The sequence below is a fragment of the Citrus clementina genome, unplaced genomic scaffold (genome assembly GCF_000493195.1).
Source record: "Citrus clementina cultivar Clemenules unplaced genomic scaffold, Citrus_clementina_v1.0 scaffold_3, whole genome shotgun sequence".
NCBI classification, from domain to species: domain Eukaryota; kingdom Viridiplantae; phylum Streptophyta; class Magnoliopsida; order Sapindales; family Rutaceae; genus Citrus; species Citrus x clementina.
In genome coordinates, this window is record NW_006262339.1 from 7,959,466 (window position 1) to 7,983,019 (window position 23,554).

A 23,554-nucleotide genomic window follows, 5' to 3' on the forward strand; every position below is an offset into this window, starting at 1 on the left:
ATACTATCAATTTACTGGCGAGTTATTTTTTTTATATACTATATATTATAATAAGAACTCTATAATATTTTCATAGCCGGACGTAAATCGAGTTTTCTTATAATATGGGAGAAAAATTTATTGTACTCGTCGAAGTTAAATAAATCCCTGTGACTGGCGAATTATTTTCAAGCAAATGAAACTGACGTTAAAACAGGGACCCACCAATTGGCCACAAAGGCATAGTGGGACCCACTGCGACCCACCCGGTGCGGTATTACGTATGTCGACGTGTCAACAGATTCTTCTGCGGTTACGATAGCTGGGAGCCAGAGCAAGTTAATACATTATACGAGCGGCAATCAGCGAAGCCAGAGTCACACAGATCTGTGAAAATAATAGTACGAAGCAACACAAGCTTCTTCTTGTATTTGTACTATCCGTAATCAAATCACCGAGCGGGAAAGAGAGAGACACAGAGGGAGAGCGCGATGGGAGGAGAAGAGAAGAGGCACCAGATGATGCAGAACCTATTCGGAGATCAATCCGAAGAGGAAGAAGAAGAGATTGATTCCGAGCATGAGTCCAATCCTCAGCCCAATTACGCTTCTGTAAATTTCTCATTCCCTTTTTGCCCCTCGCTTGCTAGCTTTTAATTAAATCGATTATTATCAAAACGCATTTTTTTAGTTCAATTTGAGGCATTGCGGCTGTTTGGCTAACCAATCAAGCCCTAAAACCGGTGTTAATTCAATTTCAAGTTTCTAGGTACGTCACTATATGTTTTGTTTCGCACTCATGGGAACTAAATTGAGTAATGAAGATAGCTTCCACTTCTTCTGATTGACCGGAACGAGATATGCATGAATTTGTAAAATTGTCGGTAGCATCATATGTAGATAGGGTTCCATCTTCCATATACCTGCAGCTCAAATAATATCGCTAATGCTTATGAACTAAAATTCAAAATATACTTTGTTTGCTTGATTCCATAATGTTCTTTTATGGTTCTATGTTCAGGATGAAGCTGAGGGGGGGCTGGAGGCTGAGGTTGAAGTTGAGGGTGAGGGTGAAGGTGAAGTTGAGGGGCATGGAGAAGCAGAAGTGGAAAGTGAAGGTGAAATGCATGATGCAGAACCTGATCCTGGAGAGAGTGAGGGTGAAAGAGATCAGAGTTCTCAAGAGGTAGATGTTGTTGATCAAAGGGAAGAAAGTGAAGCTAAGTATACAGACAGTGATGAAAAAGAAGAATATGGTCAGCGAGTAGCAACAAGCAGGAGACGGGAAGTTATTGAAAGTGGATCAGAGAGGTCTGAGGAAAATCATTACCCAGACCATGAAGATGAGGAGGTTGATCAGGCTAGAAGTCCAAGGTAATATTCTCCTTTCTATATATTGACTCGCTTGTTCTGTGCGTGTCCTAGCATGCTGCACTTGTTTATCATTTAGAACGGATTATGTCTTTAAGTCATGTTGGCAATCATGATTGCATGCAATCCCACTTGGACTCACTGGCCAAGTTGCTCCAACATGTAAAGTGGAATTGCATATTGGTGGAACTAATTTGTTAGTTATTGTCCGCAGAATGATATTTGAAGAGTTTCTTGGTTTCCAATAGGGATGGGTCCTTTTTTCTGGTTGGATGTTGTTCCCCATGATAGGCTGACTATTTATGACTTCACTCATTGGCAATATATGATATCACTGAATAGAATCTATATTGCCCAGTACATTAAAACAAAGATCCCTATGTTTTATTTTAAAAGAAGCATTCTTTTAAGTGAAGTTGTGTACTATGATTGGCAATTACTATTGTGGAAAGTTGACCGTGTGTAGTAGGTCACCTGGAGGTGAGGAGAAGGATCAGACTCACATTTCACATTCAGCTGCTGAGATTCGTGATGTATTTGGTGACTCGGATGAAGAAGATGTTGGAGAATATGCTATTCGGAATGACATTGATCAAGATTCGAATGTGAGTCTTCATGTCTCAAAGCAATTTAAATTCTATTTTTATGTTTCCTGACATTGCTAGGAAATATGTATTCATGATTGCTGGTAAAATGTTTTCGTTTCATAGAGATCCCCTATGGAAGAGGAAGGAAGCTATGAGAAAAGTATAAGGCCAGAAGATATAGTGCCTGATGAGGATATGCAATATGAGTCAGAAGAGGAGCATGTTGAACCTAAACATAAAGAGAAGCCAGTTGGTCCCCCGTTAGAGCTAGAAATACCACTGCGCCCGCCGCCAGCTGATCCAACTAAGGTGTTTTATGTTACTTCTACACGCTGCTCTAATGATATCTGAAATAACTACTTCTCTTGTCTTATGAGATGTACAACTGGACAAACAGAACTTTTGTTTGTATTCCAGGTTATCAAATCATTACTATTTTTTAAAGTCATATCCCTCATTGTGTTGAAATTGATTTAAATGATATCGTTTCATGTATTACTATGAGATCAATTGCATGTCTTATTTTGATTACAATTCGGTAAGGCTAGGTTGCGCTTGCTGAAGTGAGCAAAGCAACTTTGGGTACCTGTTTTGAAAAACCTTGCCTCAGCTGAGCATCTGTTTATGCTAGGGGAATTATACTTTTGCGTGTGTTAATCTAAAACGATGTTTGTTTTGAAAGACTTTATCACGTCCATATGTATTCCAGCTTATTATCTTGAAATTTATCATTTTCATATGCATGCTAATTCGATGATTAGTGTATTCTTCTAGTGCCCTAAGACTCTGCGCTACTTCAGAAAGTAGATGAATTTCAATGTGTTTACCTCAGGGAGAATTGTAATGCATTACATATATTTTTTTGCAGATGAATATGATCAAAGTTTCTAATATAATGGGCATTGATCCGAAGCCATTTGATCCTAAGACATATGTGGAAGAGGACACCTTTGTGACAGATGAGTCTGGAGCCAAAAAACGTATACGCCTGGAAAACAATATAGTGCGCTGGAGGACTGTAAAAAATAAGGATGGCATGACATCAGTGAGTAGATTCCTTTCAGTTTACATGCTGGAGTGTTATCATACATGATTTCATATTTGCATGTGTATTTATTATCTTTAGATATAGATGAGGTACTTTTATGCGTGCATGTGTTTCCTACTTCCTCTTCATTTAATAGATCCCATATTTTGTAATTTTCATTTAACTTTTTGTTGTTGCAAATATAAAGCATGTTGAGCTGGTTGTGACATTGAAATTGATTACAGATGTACAGAAATAGATTTAACTTACAAAAGCATAAAAGGATTTCACAGCTTTTGCAGTTGCTGTCCTCATGCTCTACAATGGCACTTTTAAATTCTATGTGATAGTTTTATCGCAAAAAGGGGTGAAAAAAATTATGCAGTAGCAATGCAAAAGTAAGAAGTGACACAAGATCTTTTTTTTTTTTTCCAGATAGACTGGATCTGCTTGAGACTGGAACAGACTGGTAGATGATATTGATTGTATGTGTTTAATGTGATGATGTTTGTCAAGGAATTTTGATTTTATTTGAATTACAAAAGTTAAAAGATAGTTTGGAGCTATGCGTTAGATTTATTGTTACTTGCCAATTTCAATAAAATGACATACTTGTCAAAAAATTCCTTTTTTATTGAAAAGTGTTTTACTTTATCAGGTGATAAAAACTAATGGACCACCAATTGTTTATGTACATATCTAAGCACCAGGTTGGCAAACATTAATAATCCATACCTTAAAAACATTTTGTTTTTAAGGAGAACCTCCTAGTCAAAGGATAAAAAAGGAAGATAAATTATGCATTAGAAACTAGGCTTCATTTTTATTCCCTTCCCTCTGCACTTCTGTTTCAACTACTGCAGTCGCACAGGACAAAAATTTTTTGCTCTACCGTGTATCCGTTTTCTCTGACCATGTTGTGTTTCTAACACTTTCTTTTCAACATGTAGTATGAAAGCAATGCACGCTTTGTGAGATGGTCAGATGGCAGTTTACAGTTACAAATTGGGAATGAAGTTCTTGACATTACTGTACAAGATGCACAGCATGATCAAGCACACCTTTTCCTTAGACATGGAAAGGTATCTCCTTAAATCGCGAGTTGAGAATATAATATCTTCAATCTTTAAATCTATTTAGCTTGTCAAACCGCTAAGTAATGGAACCTTTTCAAACAGTCCGATTTGGGATGTGTATTTCAGAAGTTTTGATTGACTTAAGCATCATTTATTATTGATGAGATTTGTCTCCTTGATGTTGAATTTATTTATTTATTTATATTAATTTCTACAGACATTGAGTCATTAAAAGATAACAGAATATAATCTCTGTTTCTTTGTTGTATGCCTGTCTTGTAACCCACAGCGGTGTGAATTTTTTTTCGTATTTGTTAGTCCTTCCATCTAAGCGTGGTTTTCACTTTTAGGATACATGAAAGTAAGAATATCTTTATCATAAGTCCCACTTTTGATCTTGGTGCTTTGCATCGTGTATGTAAGTTTCAATTCTGAATTTTACGCCGGCTGCCATTTGATAAACAACATGTTCTCTTCTTCTGAGTGTATAAAAAAGAGTAAAATATAAAGAGCTGCATGTCAAAAGAGTTAAGTTTTATACATTTATCCCAGCTGTTGAAATGTCTGGACCATGGATCTCAGCCATTGGATGAGACCAGTGAATACGATTCACAGCTGAATTAAGGTTGAAAATTTTGATATTTGAAGTGAGAGGATTTTCAGGCAGTTTTGGATTTGGAGAAGCTGCCGACTGATTGTGTAATTAAAGCCCTTTAAAATTGCACATTCTGAACAGTCCTCATCTTTCTTCTTATATGTGTGTGTGTGTGTAATGCTTTGTACGTTCGATCTCCCACATGTTGAAATCTGTCTGGACAAAGGTCTTAGCTGTTGGATGAGATCAATGACTAAGATATACAGATGATTAAATATTGTAAATGGTGTTATTTAAAGAGGGAGAATTTCGGGCAGTTTTGAATTTAGAGAAGCTGGCTGACTGATTATGTAATTAATGCCCTTGAATGTCCATTCGGAACATTTCTCTTCTTTCTTCCTTATTTCGTCTCTTGCTTTCTTCATAACCATATTACTATCTCAAAAACTATGATGGTCGCATCTTTGTTCCTTTTTTTTTGTTGAAATTTCCTCACGTGAAGCTTTTCGTCATTGTTTTTTTAGAACGATCGACATTCATCAGGTTATTGCAACAGAGAGTTTGAATTAAGATTTATCTTGTTGTTTTTTTTCCCTTTTGTGATGTTTTGACCTTTTGAACTTTGATTTAGAAGAATCAGATTAATGTTCCCAGTTGTTGATTCCATTTTATTCCCTGTGAAAGTGAAATTCTAGTCACTGGTTTGGATGCAGAATATTATGCAATCTAAAAAACAACAACGGTCTCTTCCATCTTTTATTTTTCATCGAAATTTTTGTATGTGAAGCTTTTCTCCAATGTTTTCCTTAGAACAGTTGACATTCATTAAGTTACTGTAACAGACAGAGGTCGGTTAAGTATTATTTATTTATAATTTTTGTCATTTCTGAGAGGTTTCTACTGTTTGAACTTTGAATTAGAATTTCCAATTCTTGATTCCATTTTGTTCACCGTGAAAAAGAAATTCTTGTCACTATTTTAGGCAGAGTAATGATAGCATCCTTCTTTCATTTATTTTTGCTGAAATTTCCATATAATGATGTCTGATGTTTTTCTTAGAAAATAAAGATATGTCAAGTTTTTATTTTCTTGTCTTTTTTCCTTCCCCCTTTTCGTGATGTTTCAGCCTTTTGAACTTTGAAACAGAAGGAAGAATTGGAATATATTCCCCATTCTCGATTTCATTTAATTCAACCATGAATGCAAAATTCTTGTCACTGGTTTCAGTGGAGTAATATTCTGCATTTTGAAAACACAATTTTTGCATCCTTCTTCTATTTGTTTTTTTGTTGAAATTTCTGTATTTGAAGCTTTTCTCCACGGTTTTTCGTAGAACAATAATATTAATCTAGTTATTGCAACTTAAAGAGTTCACTATAAGTTTTTATTTTATTTTATTTTTGAGAGGTTTCTACGTTTGAACTTCAATTCATAAGAATTGGCATATGTTTTCATTTCTTGATTCTGTTTAATTCAACGTGAATGCAAAATTCTTGTCACTGGGTTGGACGGAGTAAACGAGATCTTAATGAGGGGGGAAGAAGGTTGGGGTCCCTAAAACACTTGAAACACTAATTAGAATATATTATTTTTATTAAATTGCAATTATTAATTAATGTCTTGTAGAGCATTTAATGCTTGTTGCGATGAAGTTTCCTAGTATATCTTACGCTAACAACATCAGATATGGTAACTCACCGGAACTCTTATTTCTTTAAATAACAAAATTTACAGTTTTATCAATTTTGTGAATCTCAGCCGTTGGTCTCATCTAACCGCTGAGACCAACGGTCTAGACATTTCTCAACATGTGGTTGACCGGATGTGACCCTTTAGTTATTGAATGCCCACAAACTTTTGATTTTGTCCTTATACATGTAACGCATCTAAATCTTTTGGTTTGGGTACTGTTTGCAGAACTCAATTTTTACATTCCGATCTTGGCCCTTATAGTTCTTGAATTTCATGTGAGATCTTCTTTATTAGTGCATTTTTACCTCATGCTTTCTTCCATTTTTTATTTTTAAGATGGAAGAATAGAAAACTGTGCAGCGCTTCACATATTCTTTATATTAGAGAGCTGGATTTGTGAAGATTTTTTCCCTGCATTCTTATATGTTGTATTGCAGGGAATCCTCCAATCACAAGGAAGAATTTTAAAGAAGATGAGGTTTATACCATCATCCTTGTCATCAAATTCACATAGGCTATTGACTGCTCTTGTTGACTCACGGCATAAGAAGGTTTATAAGGTTAAGAACTGCATTACTGACATTGATCCCGAGAGAGAAAAGGAGGAGAAAGAAAGGGTAATCAATTAATTTTCATTATGGTTGTTTGCATTGGTACTCATTCCATGAGAATCAAATTTTATTTTCCTAATTGTTTGTAGGCCGAAAGTCAAAATATTAGAGCTAATGTACTTCTGAACCGGAAGAGGGAAAAAATTAATCGAAAGTACACACAAACTGTAGAAAGGAGGCGCCAACTTTCAACTGGGTATTTGGAGGATGCCCTTGAAGAGGTTTGCACTTTATTTATGTTTCTATATACATGTAAATTTTTTTATATATTAAATTTATGCTTCTCCACACCATGCTACTAATCACTCTGTCATCTTTTCTGTTTACTAATACCTTCAGAAAAGTACGAAAACTGCTTTTGGACTTTTTTTTTTTTGGTTTTGGGGAGATTTATCATTCTATCTATTTACAACTGAATTAAATCTCTTGATTTGTTTGATATTGACCAGGATGATGAAACCGATTATCATGACTCTCGTCGTTCTCGCCGTCGCTTTGAGGAAGAACTGGAAGCAGAAGTTCGAGCAGAGAAACGTATTATTAATGCCAAGAAGGTATTACTGCTTGAACTCTGCAGAAAATTTCCATTTAATTTTCTCCGAAAAAAATCTTCTGCTGATTGCTTTTCGTTTGTGTTATCAGCCCCAGGGACACAGAGACATTCCTCGCAAGTCATCAACCTTACCTGCGGCTAAATCATCTAGGCGGCCAGTAGATTTCTCTGAAAGTGATAGAGAGGAGTCTGAGTATGAAACTGATGGTGAGGAAGATGAGAGGTCTCCCCTACGTAAGAGGGTTGAGGGGCCAGAACAGGATTATGAAGAAGAGGAAGAAGAGGAAGAAGAAGAGCAAGAAGAAGAGCCAGACATTAATAGAGCATCCGATGATGAGGAGGAGGCTGTGGTATGTCAATGTTTTAAATGTTTCGTATTTTGAGTTTTTCTATTGGATGCATATTTACCCTGGATAAATAGATATAAAAAATACACCTGGGACTGGGAGTTCACTTTTGCAATAATGGCATAGAAATTTTTTGTGACATCATGACATTGAAAGTTAAAATTGTGTCTAAACTGTAATGTCAACTGTTAGTTACTCATACATCCCTGAAAGAAAACTTTTAGCTAGTTATTTAGTCCTGTGATGCAGTGGGAGGTTGAATAATTGGCCTGCTAGAGTTTCTGGATGCATATCCTCCAAAATCTTGTGTATTACCTTGATATTGTTTTCTTCTTCTTGTTATTTTAATGTAGGGGAAACAAGTTAGCACTCCGTTATTATGTTAAAAATCGAGGTTTTCTTTTTCTAGTATAAGGATTTTTTTTCTTGGTTATATCTGCAGGAACCTAAGCAAAAGGCAAGGGACTCTGGAAGTAATCACAAGCGCAGGGGAATTGAGTCAGACGAGGATTCTCCTCCAAGGAAGATGCCAACACATCGTCGGATGGCTGTTGTTTATGATAGTGACGAGGAATAAGAACAAGAAGTTCTTTGATACAAGTTTTCATGTAAGTTAGAATCTCATGTGCTTGTTTGTAGTAAACTTCTGCTTCATTATTATTTGATTTGCTTATAACAGGACTGGGAAATTTTTGTATTTTTCATGAAAAATACACACTGCACCATCATTTTTTATTTTAATTAATCTGAGTATCAAATGTAGGTGTTCTTTTGAACTTAACATTATTATGTCTGTTAAACAACTGAATATAACTACTTGCCGCTCTGTTAATCCATGAAATTCATGAAACACTGTTGGTTAACCATATAGGTTTCTTATTCATTGTAGCCTTTCTACATCTTAGGATGCGAATCATTCTTAGGTGTCCTTCTCTCTTCACAGAGTTTGTCTTGAGTTGCTTCTGTTCCTTCTGGAATTCCACCCGATCTACCAATCATTCTTAGGTTTTAGCTCTGTTTATTGAGGTCTGTTTGAGAATGACTTGCCTTTTGCACGTTTTGTATTTGTTTAAATTCTGTAACCTTTTCTAAATTTCATGTCGGTTAGAGCAGGGTAATCATGCCTGTTCATATGTCATGAAAGCAAACCATAAGTTCTAAGTATTCTCCCATGTGCAGTCCCATTAAAATAATATATGCTTTGAAGGTTTAACATTTTGTTGAGAAACTATACCACTAGATAACTTTTTATCAGATATTCACTGGGTTATTTTGTGCTTCATTTTCTTTTGTTTCAGCTGCTACTTTTTCTTATCTTTGTATATTTTGTTGTATGTTGATAAGTCTTTAGGATGAATTGCTATATGGAATGTTATCTAGTTGAGAAAATATTGCTTGTTTATTGCGCATATTATTTTACCGAGAGGTTAAGCTGCTTTGTGGAGCTTGTATGGATCTCAAGTGTGGCTCCATTATTTTGTTTATTGCATCATTTTTTGGTGTGTAATATCTTCTATATATGAGAATGTCTTGGATGTTGCATGAAATCTAGGTCCATCGGTGACTTAAGAAGTTAAGATCATGGCTTAAAGCACATATTCAACTTTATGTATCAAATGCCTTTGGTATTTGATAATACCAACTTAAAAGACAAGCTGTGCATTGTTTACCTTTGTTGTAATTTGTATTGGTTTTTCTCAGATTAGTTGATTAATTCATTTACACTGTTAACTATTGGACAGTCGGTGTGGAAAAATAATTTAAATTTATACATGTCAAAGTTTTTATTTTATTATTGATTTGTTGTAATGTCAAATTGAATCCTGCATTTATTAGATTTGACAAATCACTTGCTTGAGAATTCTTGGCTAGTTCAGATTTAAGTTACTGAATTGCTATGTTTCAGCTGTGAGGAGTTGCCGAGACAACTTCATTGCATTTGGAGGAGGAAGAGAGAGGTGCTTCTCGTGGCAGTGTTACTGCAATTGAAACAAACTACAGCATAAGCTATTAGCGGCTTAAGTTTCTTCCGCAGCATTGGTTGTTCCGTTAGCAATTTGCATGTACAGAAACTAGATTTTATAGTTGGTCTTGTTAAGGATAAGATAGGGGAAGGAATAAGGAAGGAAATTGTTGGATTCTGAATTTTTTTTTTTTTTGGGTATTTTGAAGGTGCCATAAATTATATAGCTTTCCTAAATAGAATTTAAAATTAAATTGCATAAAATGCTGTTGGGTTTACATCTGAAAAATTGTGGAGAACTGTATAAGGCTTTTCCATTTCTCTCTAATTTTTTTTTTGTTCTTAGTCGTTTATGCACTGTGCTTAATTTCGAAAGTGCATAAGTCCAAGAATATTAAATTTTTTTAAGCCATTTGTTGTGGTGGAGCTGTTCAACCATAGAGTTTGGATGAAGATTATCATATCACAATAGTAAGTGTAGATTTAATATTTATCTCGATGGGAACTTAGTCAGATCTTTTTGTTTTCAAGTGTCATATGACGATCACTTAAAAATTAGAATTGGTACAAGTCTAATGAACTTAAGCTCAATTGTGGGGGCCAATAGGCATTAATATGTTAATTGATTTTAAGAGAATTGAGTGATTTTTTTTTTTTGGGAGAGTTAAGTGATTTGATTTGATTTGATTCATTGTATTACTTCTACAGCAATATCTCAAAATTTTAAGCTAAAATTTTCTAAACCTTTTGTGAAATTTAGTTTACCATATTGAAGTTAAATGATATTAAATAAATTTTCATTCTCAACTCAAGAGATTTCACGCCAAAAGAGAAAAAAAATTTATGTTGCGAAATTATTTGCCCAAACCATTTCCTCAACCATCCTAATTTTTTAGCTAAGCATACGACACGGATTCGATTGGATCAATCCGATACAGATTTAATTTTGTCTTGGATCAATAGGATAAAAATTTTGTAATCCGATTCAATTTATTCGGATTAAATCGGATTCGAATCAATCCGATCAAATTGCACTTGTAATTAAAAAGAATATATGAATTAAATATAAATAAGAAATAAAAATTATCAGACCTCCTAAATCCTTAATATCCTCAAATCAGAATAGAAAGGACGGAGATTGGAGAAGCAACTTGCAGCCGTATCACCCACGAACCCAGCCAATCTCTTTTGGGAAAAAGCCGGCTTGCTGTCCAGTCGGCGACGCCCCAGGTGCACGCCGACGACGTCCTAATCAACGGCCGCTGAGCTCGTGAGCCGCACGTTGCCACGCTACCAGCCGAAGCCGCATGCAAAAGTCTCATTCCCAGCCTCTGCATTTTATTTGTTTATTGCAAGGGTTTCCAATGGAGTCGGATCCAGCAAAGCTTGCGAGGCGTAGAGGTTATAAGCATAGATACTTTGACTTTGAAAAACTTGCAGGGTTTTGGGTGTTTTGAATTGCTTGGGAATCTGTTTTTGATTTTGCCGGCATGTCATGTGTTTAGAGAATGAAATAGAGTCATGAAGATAAATGTGTTTGCTCATACATTATTGTGCTCCCCTCTAGAGTAAAAGCGAGCAAATGGTTGAGCAGATCATCTCGACCAGGATGCTATTGGTCACATAGACCAGAATAATATGTGGTGACCTCGAGCACATCACCTCGACCAGGATGTTATTGGTCACCTCGACCAGGAAATTACCAGAAAGCACGATTCAGTCAAAATATTTTCTCCGAAATATTAGGGACCATATTCTTAGTGGGCTGAAAATTAATTGTTTTATTGAGAATCCTAGGGGAGAGGATAAAAAACGCTATAGTTTCCTATAAAAAGGGGAAAGGGGGATTTCTTCGGGCTCTCTCTCTCTCTCTCTAAGCAACTGAACCCATTGGACATTTTTCTCTCTCTACCACAGAAAAATTTCTCTTTCGCCTGTGATTTCTTTAAGATTGATTATTTTGAATTCTTTTCCTTTAAATTTACTTAAAAGCTTTTTGTTTAAGGCAATCATAATTAAGCCACATGAATTGTGGTATGGATTTTTCTAAATAAGACTCGAATCGCTGACTTGAGCGTCGGAGGGTTCTCGCCGGAAAAACTTCCGGCACCTCCTGACTGTTGGTTGTGTCCACAGGCTCACAGGTTATCTGCTCATGGATCGTCTGCTCATGGGTTATCTGCTCATGGATTGTCTACTCATGGGTTATCTGCTCATGGATCGTCTGCTCATGGGTTATCTGCTCATGGATCGTCTGCTCACTGGTTATCTGCTCATATGTTTGTCTGCTCATGGGTTATCTGCTCATGGATCGTCTGCTCATGGGTTATCTGCTCATGGATCGTCTGCTCACGGGTTATCTGCTCATATGTTTGTCTGCTCATGAGTTCTCTGCTTATGGATTGTCTGCTCATGGGTTGTCTGCTCACAGAACATCTGCTCATTGAAAATCTGCTCATGGTGCTAACTAATCATCAGCTTCACACCAAACAAATTTAATGATAATACAGGGATCTGAGATCTGACCAACTTATCCGGATTTCTCGGCATCAACATCATGCTTCTTGGTTTTTTGGTGATTGTAAAGTTAATTGATTGTTTGCATTAGCTTTCCTACTGTTTGGGAGGGATACTGTTTGGGACAAATGCGTCGAAGGGACCAGGAATGACGAGCAGATATCTGATGGCGGAGTTCTGCGAACCGGTGTGTTCCGTTAAAGCCTGGCGCGTGGAAGAACAGGAGCAGAAACATCCTGCTCGTCCACGATGTTGTCGTCCACGAGGCCAATTCCTATAAAAGGCATAAGGCCATTCCGGCTAGAGATCGAGAGGCGAGGAGACCCGGTCGACGGCAGTTGGCAAGACGTGCTCTCCAGCACGAGAATCTAGGCACAACAGCCACACTTTCCCCAGAACCGTGGCGTAACACGCAAGGTCTCACAGAGCCATGACAGCCACACTTTCCCCAGAACCGTGGCGTAACACGCAAGGTCTCACAGAGCCATGGCAGCCACGCTTTCCCCTGAACCGTGGCGTAACACGCTAGATCCCATGTTTTGCCCATAACGCAGCAGTTGGAGTCCCATACCGTCTCGAAAAGAGCGGAAGACTGAGATTCAGAGGAAGCCTATAAAAAGGTAGCCAACGAAGGTAAAAGGGTTGGCATTCTTGAGAAAAGGGGAGAAAACCACAAGAAACGCCATAAGACCTGTGGCAAGCTTTTCCCGAACCTTCATATCTGACTTGAGCGTCGGAGGGTTTGCGCCGGGAAAACAACCGGCGTACTCTGACTTATCTGTGTACGCAGGGACCTCTGGAGAAGAAGCCTGGCGAGGAGACCTCCTGGTCGTGACGAAGTTGATCGAGCAGAGATCCTGATCGTAGAACGAGGAGAACCGGAATCTCGCATCAACACCTACCTTTGGGATGCAGTTGTTACTGAAGATCTTAACAGAATAATTGATGTGAAAATGAACAGAATTTCTTTTTGTCTTTCTTTTTTCCATTTGCTGGCTTGCTCCATTTTCCTTTTTCATTTGTGGGATTTCGATTTCGTATTGCAACTTGAAATGATCTGGACTCATCTCCTTTATTCGAACACATCCGAATCTGATTTCAATCTAATATTACCGATCCGATCCGATCCGAATCGGAAGTAATCCGAACTAGTCATCCAATATTCGGATCGGATTTAAGTTCGGATTGCATTCGGATATTTTTATCAATCCGAATAATCCGAAATCAGGTCCGGATTAATTCGAATCCGATCCGCATGCCCACCCTAAATCCTATTAAGACGAGAAGTGTTGCATCAACAGGACTCGATTGCCGAAGCATGGTTTTGTCGTTTGTAAAATAACAAACGGAGACGCCCCCTTTAGATTCGAGGAAGTAGAATAGATCAACAACTACCCTTTCCCCAATAAATCCCAGCAAAATCGACATCAGTCCATCCAAAGCCATCGGAGCGGGTTAGCATTTGCGGTTGCATTTTCTGTTAGTTGAATTATTAGCTGGAAGACGAGACTCTTATTATGCATATCATTCGCTGAAACTTTGCTGCTTCTTCTGCATATGTAGAGTCAATTATTGTGTGGAATAAGCTAATGGCAACAGAGTCATCAGAATCAGAAGAAGAAGGGAAGATCACTGGAGGAAATCATCAATTATTAATTGATGACGATCTTAGAGAAATGGGAAAGAAAGCTGCTTGGAGTGTCAGCTCTTGCAAGCCTGGCAATGGCGTCTCTGCTCTTCGCGATGACAATCTCGATACTTATTGGCAGTTACTTTTATCTCTTTCTCTCTCCCTCTCTCTTTTCTGTGTTGTATAAAAATAAATAGCTATGATTTTATTTTCTTTTTCTGGGTTTTTATTTTTTAATGTGTATATTTTGTGGGTTTTACTGTTTTAGATCGGACGGTGCTCAGCCTCATTTGGTTAATATTCAGTTCCAGAAGAAAGTTAAGTTGCAAGTATGTTTTTGTTTTTTTTCCCCATGCATACAAACATACATATGCATATACATATATATATATATATATTACCTGTTGAGGTTTTTGTGGGATCATAATGAGTTATGGGAGCTTGTTTTGTTTTTGTTTTGAAGTTAGTTGTGCTTTATGTGGATTTTAAGCTTGATGAGAGCTATACACCTAGTAAAATCTCTGTTCGAGCAGGTGATGGTTTTCATAACTTGAAGGTAATTATTTCTTTAATCTTAGATGAGAACTTTCCTTCTACAATTAAAGAATTAAAATGTACATTTGTTCATCGTCAGCAATCTATGATATATATGATTGGTGGATTTAAGACTGCAAATTGAAACTTGTTTTAGGAGATAAAAACTGTGGAACTTGTCAAGCCAACTGGGTGGGTCTATATATCGTTATCTGGAAATGATCCTAGGTAAGTGCTAATGCATCACTTTCTTGTTCTGTTTATGCTGCTTTGTGACTAGTTCACTATTTATCTTGCTGTATATCTATTGTTGGGTCCTTTTTATCTTTTCCATTCTTAGATGGGTTGAAAATGTAATCATTTCAAACTGTAGTTTTAGTTAATATCATCTCCATTTGAACTGACGGTAGTTTTAGTTAATATCATTTCCGTTTGAACTGACGGCTAGTAATTCGTAGCTGAAGCCTTGGAAACCGAGGGATTTTTCCTACCTAATTAGATTAAATTTAGGATTCAAGTTTTGAAGTCCAGCTGCATTGACTCCTTTTTTAATTTTAAACCCCGGTAAGGAAATATGCGAATGCTTATATTTCATCAAACTTTAACAAGATCTAGCCTGTTGTCTATAGTCACAAATTAAAAATGGCATTAATGCTATGTGCCTGGAAGGTCTTAACTGCAACATGAGACAAAATTTGGAGCACAAAGATATGTAAAAGTGCTGTTGCTTTTTGTATTTTGACTGGAAGTCCTTTTCCTAAAAGTTTAAAGTGGTTACCATAATGCAGCTTGCCTTAATTCCAAAGAGCTGCAAATTGAAAATTGAGTAGCTTGGAATTGAACGATGAAGCAATTAGATTGCCTTATTTTCTTTGACTTTTATATGTTCCTTTGAGCAATGATCTTTTAAGCATTCAGTTCTGTTTCAACTAATGGCAGGGACACTTTTGTCAACACTTTTATGTTGCAAATTGTTGTGTTGTCAAACCATCTTAATGGGAGGGATACTCATGTGCGCCAGATCAAAATTTATGGACCTCGACCGTATGTGACCTTCCTTTCTTAAATTGGTTCCAAAATGAACAGTGCTCTTAACTTTTATTTGTTCTTGTAATGATTTGTTGCAGGAACCCCATTCCACATCAACAGTTTCAGTTTACATCAAGTGAGTTTATCACTTACTCTACTGTGAGGTGAGGTCAGAAATTTGCCGCATAGTGAAAGATCTTAATAGCCTCGTGGCATTTGCTGTGGGAAATAAAGCTTTGAAGCTCAAAAATATTCAGATAATATAAGATTTTTACCATGTTCTTCGAGGCATGTACTACTCTAGTGTTATGATGTTAATGATCTCATATGGAACTGGGTATCCCTTAGCCTTAGGAGGTTCCGTAGTTCACGAGCTACTGCTTATGGTCACATCCCTCAAGTGAAGTATGGTCACATCCCTCAAGTGAAGTCAATAACCGAGTTAGAAGAGAAAAAGAAACTGGAAGGAGAAGACGATGATGGAATGTGAATGCTGCCAGTTAATTTTAACGGGCTTCTTATGATGTTTCCTGGCATTGTTTGTTTTGATTGCAAAGCTTGTTTTTTCACATTTTTATTACTATTATTATTTTATTTTGTTTGAAAGAGAGTTACTGAGTAGTAGACAGACGAAGCTATTTTAAATTCAAATACGTAAAACGCTGCGTTTAGTATCTTTACGGAGTACGATGCAAAAGGTACATCATCACTGAAAGAAACAGAGGAGATAGAACACGTGCAATAGGTGCAGTCAGAAAGCGGGAAGCCTTGTTGTCGGTTAAAAGGTTACCTTGTCCGAATCAGTTAACTAGTAAATTACCAAACCGTACAAAGAAGCTTTCTGCATTAAATTTGTATTTCTAACTTTTAATTTAATGAAAAAAAGGTTTTAATTTAATTTAATGCTAAATTAACCCATTTTTCTCTCAATTTAATTGAGTGTAAATTAAAAAAAAAAAGAATTAACTTTGTGAGGATGGTTCTCGTTAATTTTTTGCGGCTATTTATTTGCGCTGAAATGTAGATCTTGTGAAATTATAAGATACTGATGAATGGAATTAACAGTTAATTAAAATTTCACAAAATACAAAATAAAATGTATTGATATTCTTGAAATGAGTATGAATAACTTTTAAATGCTGACCTTTTAACATATCAATTTTGTTTTCTTTGCTAAAAGCGGCAGAGATTGTTTTTGTTTTCTTTGACAATCATACCCCTCGATTCTAGAACTGGCATAGATAGTTTAAAAAGATTAAAAGCAAATAAACTAGGAAATTGATCACAATCTCTTCCATGGCGCGTGCGATAAACAAGTGAGTGAGTTCGAGTAGGTTCTAGCTACCAAAAATAGAATAAAATAAAATTAAAAAACCCTTGCCACGTTCTCTAGTAGTTTCTAGCAACAAAGTAAAATTCTTCCAGATGCCTCTATCGCCTTAACTTAAATAAACTCATTCCTCGTTTCTCATTCAGACGAAGAGAAACCAAACAAGCAGACGATCGAAGCATACACAAAAGCCTTAAGAAAAGAGCTATTCATTTCTTCAACCTCCCATCGAGGAAAGTTTCGTAAGTAAGACACGAACTCTCCTCTTTCTCATTTCCATTCTGTTTTTGCGCCGTAGCGTCAATGAGTGTCCATGTGTGCTGATAACTTTGCTCTTAATTTGCAAACTCGACGTATGTGTTTGAGCGTCCATGTGTGCTGATAACTTTGCTCTTAATTTGCAAACTCGACGTGAGTGTTTGAGCCTTTTGATTATGTCTTTGTTTTTTCTTTTTCTTTTTTTTTCTTATATATGGTTTCCGTCAGCCGTCGAATCCTTCTGTTGAAATGCTCTTCATTTCTTTTGTGCTTCTTCTGGAAAAGTCTCTGTTTGGTTGTGGAGGGGGAAAAAAAATGGCGAAAGAAACAGAACAGGAAATGTGTGGATGTTTATCTTATTTTTCGTTCTTTATAAAATGTCATTCCTCCCTTGTGCACTGCTTACCGGTACAATGTTTCTGGCGTGATCGAACCTTGTGCGCCATTTAAGTGTCAACTTCTATGGTTGCTTGCTCTTTTTTAGTTATTATCATTATTATTAAAGTTGAAAAGGCTGGTGGTTTAACTGCCCCTCTTTGTTTTGCCGTGCTTTGCCATTGTTTTTGTTCTGTAAATTACCCGTTGGTTGTCTGTCGGTTCTTGGATGAAATAAAAAATGCCGTTTCATTTTCAAGTATTAGTAGTACTCAGTTGGTGTGTATATCTCTGATCGAATTTATCTTTTCGGCTTTGACTTCAGGGATTGTATACGCTAAAGAGTACAGATGAATCCTGACAAATTCACCCACAAGACCAATGAGGCCATTGCCATGGCTCATGAACTGGCAACAAGCGCTGGTCATGCGCAATTCACTCCTCTGCATCTTGCAGTTGCGCTGCTATCTGACCCCAGTGGCATCTTTGCTCAGGCAATCAACAATGCTGGTGGCGAAAATGCTGCGCAGTCAGCAGAACGAGTGTTCAATCAAGCTATGAAGAAACTCCCATCTCAAACTCCAGCCCCCGATGAAATTCCAGCTAGTACCACACTCATCAAAGTAATTAGACGTGCCCAAGCCGCTCAAAAAGCGCATGGAGACACCCATTTAGCTGTTGACCAGTTAATTCTAGGACTTCTTGAGGATTCCCAGATTGGGGATTTGTTCAAGGAAGCTGGAGTTGCCGTAGCAAGAGTGAAATCCGAGGTGGAAAAGCTTCGTGGGAAGGAAGGGAGGAAGGTGGAGAGTGCTTCAGGGGATACTACTTTCCAAGCTCTCAAGACGTATGGGAGAGACCTTGTCGAACAGGCAGGAAAGCTTGATCCTGTCATTGGCCGAGATGAAGAAATTAGAAGGGTTGTTCGAATTCTGTCAAGGAGGACTAAAAACAATCCTGTTCTTATTGGAGAGCCAGGAGTTGGTAAAACCGCTGTGGTAGAAGGATTGGCTCAGAGAATTGTGCGAGGAGATGTGCCTAGCAACCTTGCTGATGTGAGGCTCATTGCTTTGGATATGGGTGCTCTGGTTGCAGGCGCCAAGTATAGGGGAGAGTTTGAAGAGAGGTTGAAGGCTGTTCTGAAAGAAGTAGAAGAAGCTGAGGGAAAAGTGATTTTGTTTATTGATGAGATTCACCTTGTCCTTGGAGCTGGTCGAACCGAGGGATCAATGGATGCTGCTAACCTCTTTAAGCCTATGCTTGCAAGAGGCCAGCTTAGATGTATTGGTGCTACCACGCTCGAGGAGTATAGAAAGTATGTGGAGAAAGACGCTGCATTTGAGAGAAGGTTCCAACAAGTATATGTGGCTGAACCTAGCGTTCCTGATACAGTTAGCATTCTTCGTGGATTGAAGGAGAAGTATGAGGGTCATCATGGTGTTCGGATTCAGGATCGTGCTCTTGTTGTTGCGGCACAACTATCAGCACGATATATAACAGGTATGCCAAATTCAGTTTTTTACGATTTTATCAAGAAGTAACAATCTTCTATTTATATTTGCTTAATTTTGTTTCGGTGTGCATAAGGAGGGGGGGGGGGGGGGGACGCTTGTACTAATGTTTTTTTATTTTCTTTTATCTAGGACGTCATCTCCCAGACAAGGCAATTGATTTGGTTGATGAAGCTTGCGCAAATGTGAGGGTGCAGCTTGATAGTCAGCCAGAGGAAATTGATAATCTAGAGAGGAAGAGAATGCAATTAGAGATTGAACTTCATGCGCTTGAAAAGGAAAAGGATAAGGCTAGTAAAGCACGACTTGTTGAGGTAGGTAGTAAGAGTGTGAAGAATGGTGTTTTGATAATTTGGTTGCTTCTAGTTATTTTCCGTTTGATTTAGTATCTAATTTTTCTTGATTGATGATTCAGGTTCGAAAGGAACTTGATGATTTGAGGGACAAACTTCAGCCTCTGATGATGAGGTACAAAAAAGAGAAGGAAAGGATTGATGAGATTCGACGGCTTAAGCAGAAGAGAGAAGAGCTCTTATTTGCCTTGCAAGAGGCTGAAAGAAGATATGATTTAGCAAGAGCAGCTGATTTAAGATACGGGGCAATTCAAGAAGTCGAAGCTGCGATAGGCCAACTTGAAGGAAACCAATCTGATGAGAACTTAATGCTCACGGAGACTGTTGGCCCAGACCAAATAGCAGAAGTTGTGAGCCGATGGACTGGTATCCCTGTCACTAGGCTCGGCCAGAATGAAAAAGAAAGATTAATTGGGCTGGCTGCAAGGTTGCATAACAGGGTGGTTGGACAAGATGAAGCAGTCAATGCTGTTGCAGAGTCTGTTCTTCGTTCAAGGGCTGGGTTGGGTAGGCCGCAGCAACCAACTGGCTCATTTCTTTTCTTGGGTCCTACTGGTGTTGGTAAGACAGAGCTTGCCAAGGCCCTCGCAGAGCAACTCTTTGATGACGAGAATCTTCTAGTGAGAATCGACATGTCTGAGTATATGGAGCAACATTCTGTATCACGGCTGATTGGTGCCCCACCAGGGTATGTTGGACATGAGGAAGGTGGACAACTTACTGAGGCTGTGAGGAGAAGGCCTTATAGTGTTGTGTTGTTTGATGAAGTGGAAAAAGCTCACATTTCTGTGTTTAATACTCTACTTCAAGTTTTGGATGATGGAAGATTAACTGATGGCCAAGGCCGTACAGTTGACTTTAGAAACACAGTTATTATCATGACCTCAAACCTTGGAGCAGAGCACCTCTTATCGGGAATGATGGGCAAGGTCACAATGCAAGTTGCACGTGATCAAGTCCTGCAAGAGGTAAGTTAAAATGCCCTACAATTATTGTGTTCCATATTGCTGTGGTTAATTGCTAAATGCTAAATTAAGCTATGTTACTAAACAGGTGAGGAAGCACTTTAGGCCAGAGCTGTTGAACCGTCTTGATGAGATTGTTGTGTTTGATCCTCTCTCACACGAACAACTAAGGAAGGTGGCAAGGCTGCAAATGAAGGATGTTGCAATTCGTCTTGCTGAGAGGGGTGTAGCATTGGCAGTAACTGATGCTGCGTTAGATATTGTATTAGCCGAGAGTTATGACCCGGTATGCATCATTACATTTTATTTTATTTTATCTTTGTCTATTTTTACACTTTATTTCTAGGGAAAACTAACTAGTACTTGTTTCAGATTTATGGTGCAAGGCCTATTCGGCGATGGCTGGAGAAAAAGGTAGTGACTGAGCTATCAAGAATGCTTGTTCGCGAAGAAATTGACGAGAACTCAACAGTGTACATAGACGCCAGTCCAAAGGGCGATAATTTGGTGTACCGGGTTCAGAAAAATGGAGGGTTTGTGGACGCAGCTACTGGGCGGAAATCTGATGTATTAATTCAAATCCCCAATGGCCCGCGGACTGATCCGTCGCAGGCTGTGAAGAAGATGAAGATTGAAGAAATTGTTGATGATGATGAGATGGTTGACGATTGAACTGACAATTCACAAGTGTTTGAAGAGTTTGTGTTGGAGTCTGAAGGTTTTATTTTGTAATTTGCTGAATTTTATTTTGTTTCCAACTGTGAAAATGTTAATAGGTGGAGGGTATCTTCTCTTGTTATGTTTGTAAAATGTGAAAACGTTAAGGGACCTTCCCTTTGTCTTGGATTTGTTTTTAATCGAAATAAATATCGTACATTTGAGTAGATATCATTAACTTAACCTTGCTCCTTTTTGTATTAGGCATGGTCGTGTGGAACGGTAGTGGGGTCATCAGAGTGAGGGAAGATTTACTAGAGAATGCTAATTGATATTGGGCTGATCTCTGGGAGATGGGCAAGAAAATTTTAAGTATTTATTGTGGGGTGGGTTGATTCTCTGGCCGTTGAATTTTGTATCTCCTATTTGAGTTATCAGATTTTTTTTAAACAAATTTATTTGTTAAGTTGGTGGTGTTCATGTGGATTTGAAGCCTTAGCCTGATGAATTCGCCTGGTACAATCTCAGTTCCGGCAGGTGATCGTTTCCAACAAGGGTAATTTCCTTAAATCTTAGATGAGCACTTTCGTTTAATACTAATAATTAGTTTGTCCATTATGAGCAATCTCTTATATGCTTGGTTGATTCAAGTCCGCACTTCAAATTGTTTTTGGAGGCAAAAACTGTGGAAGTTGTCAAGCTACCTGTGATTTTTTTTTTTGTCCTTTTTTATCATTATCTGGAAATGATGCCCAGGTAAGCGGTTAAGTGCATAATTTTCTTGCTCTGTTTATGTTTTTGCTTTTTGTGACTAGTTGGAAAGAATTTGTTATTTCTTGTATAATTGACTCTGCACAAATATTGGACACCTCTCTAATTGAGAGAGCCGTGAGGAGAGATTGTGGATTATACTTCAAGGGAGTATGAAGATTAATCTTATAGCTCTAACGTTTTTGTTATTCTGCACATCCTTCAATGAAATATAGTTAATTTTTTCTCCTTATTAGAAAGGGTGGGAAGTGGAATAATTTCAACCTTTAGCTTTTGTTGATAACTTCTCCATATTTGAACTGACGATACTACTGTGGAGCTGAGATTTGTAGGAAGTGTTCACTGTAATGCTTGTTGCCCTCATTCCGAAGAGTTGCCAAGTGAAAATTGACTAGCTTGGAACTGAGTCTTGAAATTCATAAGTTTCACTTTATTTCTATGATCTTCTGTGTATATATGTATATATATTTTTTGATCTTATAGGTTCGTTTGAGGAATGAGCTTTTAAGTTTTTTGAGCTCAAAACAATCAGATGTTTTGGGATTTATACGCCATGTTATAAAATTCTAGCATTAGCATGTTAACAATGAGTATCACTTGGAAGCCTGGGGATTCCATAATCAAGAGATGGTGAATGCTCATAGTCGCATTCCGAAGAGTCGGCTGAGTTACTTCCAAGTTCGAAGAAAAGAAGAAACTGAAAAAGGGAGAGGATGGCGCGGCCTCTCAAGTTTAACGGGCTTATTCTGATGTCTATCAGCATTGTCTGTGTTTGGGTTTGATTGTCTCGCATCAAGTCTCAAAATGGGTAGTCTTGATTTGATCTGCAGTCAAGATAACAAATAAATCGAGGCAAGATTTGACATTGAGGTTGATGATTAAATTAATGAACACACGGTGCATTGAACTCCAAAAGGACCGAGGAAGACCAGTTTCTACTTATTACAAATTCACTCGGGAGTGAACCGTTAAACAAGAACGCGCGGGAGGATCCACTCTCCTTACAAAAACAAACCGTCGCTTGGCCTTATTCTATTAATCATTTAGAGTATAATAGCTAGACCTAGTCAATAGAATAACTATAATTATTCAGTCAATTAAATTATAATTCAAAGATAATTTTAATTATTTAGTTTAAAGCCTAATTTTTCTCGTTCTATCTCAGAGTATCCATTAACTTGAAATTGATCTGCTTCTATTTTGATTTTTGATAACCGGGGCTGGCCTTTTTCCAATTGTTCAATGATCCCTCTATGTAGTTCTTCTGAATTTCGAATACTATTTAAAATTCTCAGATTGCGATTATCTAATAAATCACTTAATGAAAGTATATTATCTTTCCATTCATTTCAAAACTTCGATGATCCCTTCCCAAATCCCTGCCAAGAAAAAAAGTGCAGTACTAATCAACCCATGAGAAATTATTTGTAAAATGGCTCCAGTCTTTTCAATTGAAATTACAATTTATTTAATAACCTTCTTAGTCGATGAAATCATAGGGCTATATGCTTCATCAACCTATGAGAATTTGTTTGTAAAACGGCTCTGGTCGTTTCTTTGATGAATAAGTTTCAGTATGAGCAATAATATGGATTGGGAATCATTAAAACGGGGATTCCTTACTCAAAGGTGTTCATTTCTACATATATCGTGTAGATCATACGGTTTGTGATAAGAGAAAAAAATTTTGTCCATATTTATTAATGTAATTCCAATGTGTAGAAAATTCATGAGAGGATAGTTTTTCGGTTGCAAAAAGATAATTATTTTTTTCCGTCATTTCCAAAAAAGTTAAAGTAGATGCTTATTCATCTACCTTTCACG

The 23,554-nt window shown here is 37.5% G+C and overlaps 3 protein-coding genes across 7 annotated transcripts; all 3 read left to right on the forward strand.

The window, feature by feature from the left end:
* The first annotated feature begins 282 nt into the window (after positions 1-282).
* Positions 283-10,064, forward strand: LOC18049197 (protein LEO1 homolog). 2 transcript variants are annotated; one of them, XM_006440662.2, is made up of 12 exons: positions 283-590; positions 1,000-1,352; positions 1,816-1,954; positions 2,060-2,245; positions 2,805-2,981; positions 3,914-4,045; positions 6,764-6,943; positions 7,027-7,158; positions 7,387-7,491; positions 7,580-7,840; positions 8,280-8,445; positions 9,744-10,064. In XM_006440662.2, the coding sequence occupies exons 1-11, from the start codon at positions 471-473 to the stop codon at positions 8,412-8,414; spliced, it is 1,920 nt and encodes a 639-aa protein (XP_006440725.1). In that variant the 5' UTR covers positions 283-470; the 3' UTR covers positions 8,415-8,445; positions 9,744-10,064. The 2 variants fall into 2 exon arrangements, with proteins under 2 accessions (XP_006440725.1, XP_006440724.1); XM_006440661.2 differs by having other exon boundaries at positions 1,819-1,954.
* A 3,546-nt stretch (positions 10,065-13,610) lies between these two features.
* Positions 13,611-16,134, forward strand: LOC18049198 (anaphase-promoting complex subunit 10). Its single transcript, XM_006440666.2, has 7 exons — positions 13,611-13,771; positions 13,881-14,085; positions 14,216-14,276; positions 14,411-14,503; positions 14,639-14,709; positions 15,421-15,525; positions 15,609-16,134. The coding sequence occupies exons 2-7, from the start codon at positions 13,907-13,909 to the stop codon at positions 15,676-15,678; spliced, it is 579 nt and encodes a 192-aa protein (XP_006440729.1). The 5' UTR covers positions 13,611-13,771; positions 13,881-13,906; the 3' UTR covers positions 15,679-16,134.
* Positions 16,135-16,884: 750 nt separating this feature from the next.
* Positions 16,885-21,647, forward strand: LOC18050320 (chaperone protein ClpB1). 4 transcript variants are annotated; one of them, XM_006440668.2, is made up of 7 exons: positions 16,885-17,086; positions 17,799-18,973; positions 19,117-19,298; positions 19,400-20,305; positions 20,391-20,588; positions 20,675-21,020; positions 21,224-21,647. In XM_006440668.2, the coding sequence occupies exons 2-6, from the start codon at positions 17,824-17,826 to the stop codon at positions 20,972-20,974; spliced, it is 2,736 nt and encodes a 911-aa protein (XP_006440731.1). In that variant the 5' UTR covers positions 16,885-17,086; positions 17,799-17,823; the 3' UTR covers positions 20,975-21,020; positions 21,224-21,647. The 4 variants fall into 4 exon arrangements, with proteins under 4 accessions (XP_006440731.1, XP_006440730.1, XP_024045471.1 ...); XM_006440667.2 differs by lacking the exon at positions 21,224-21,647 and having other exon boundaries at positions 20,675-21,193; XM_024189703.1 differs by lacking the exon at positions 21,224-21,647 and having other exon boundaries at positions 16,885-17,082; positions 20,675-21,193.
* The last annotated feature ends 1,907 nt before the right edge of the window (positions 21,648-23,554 follow it).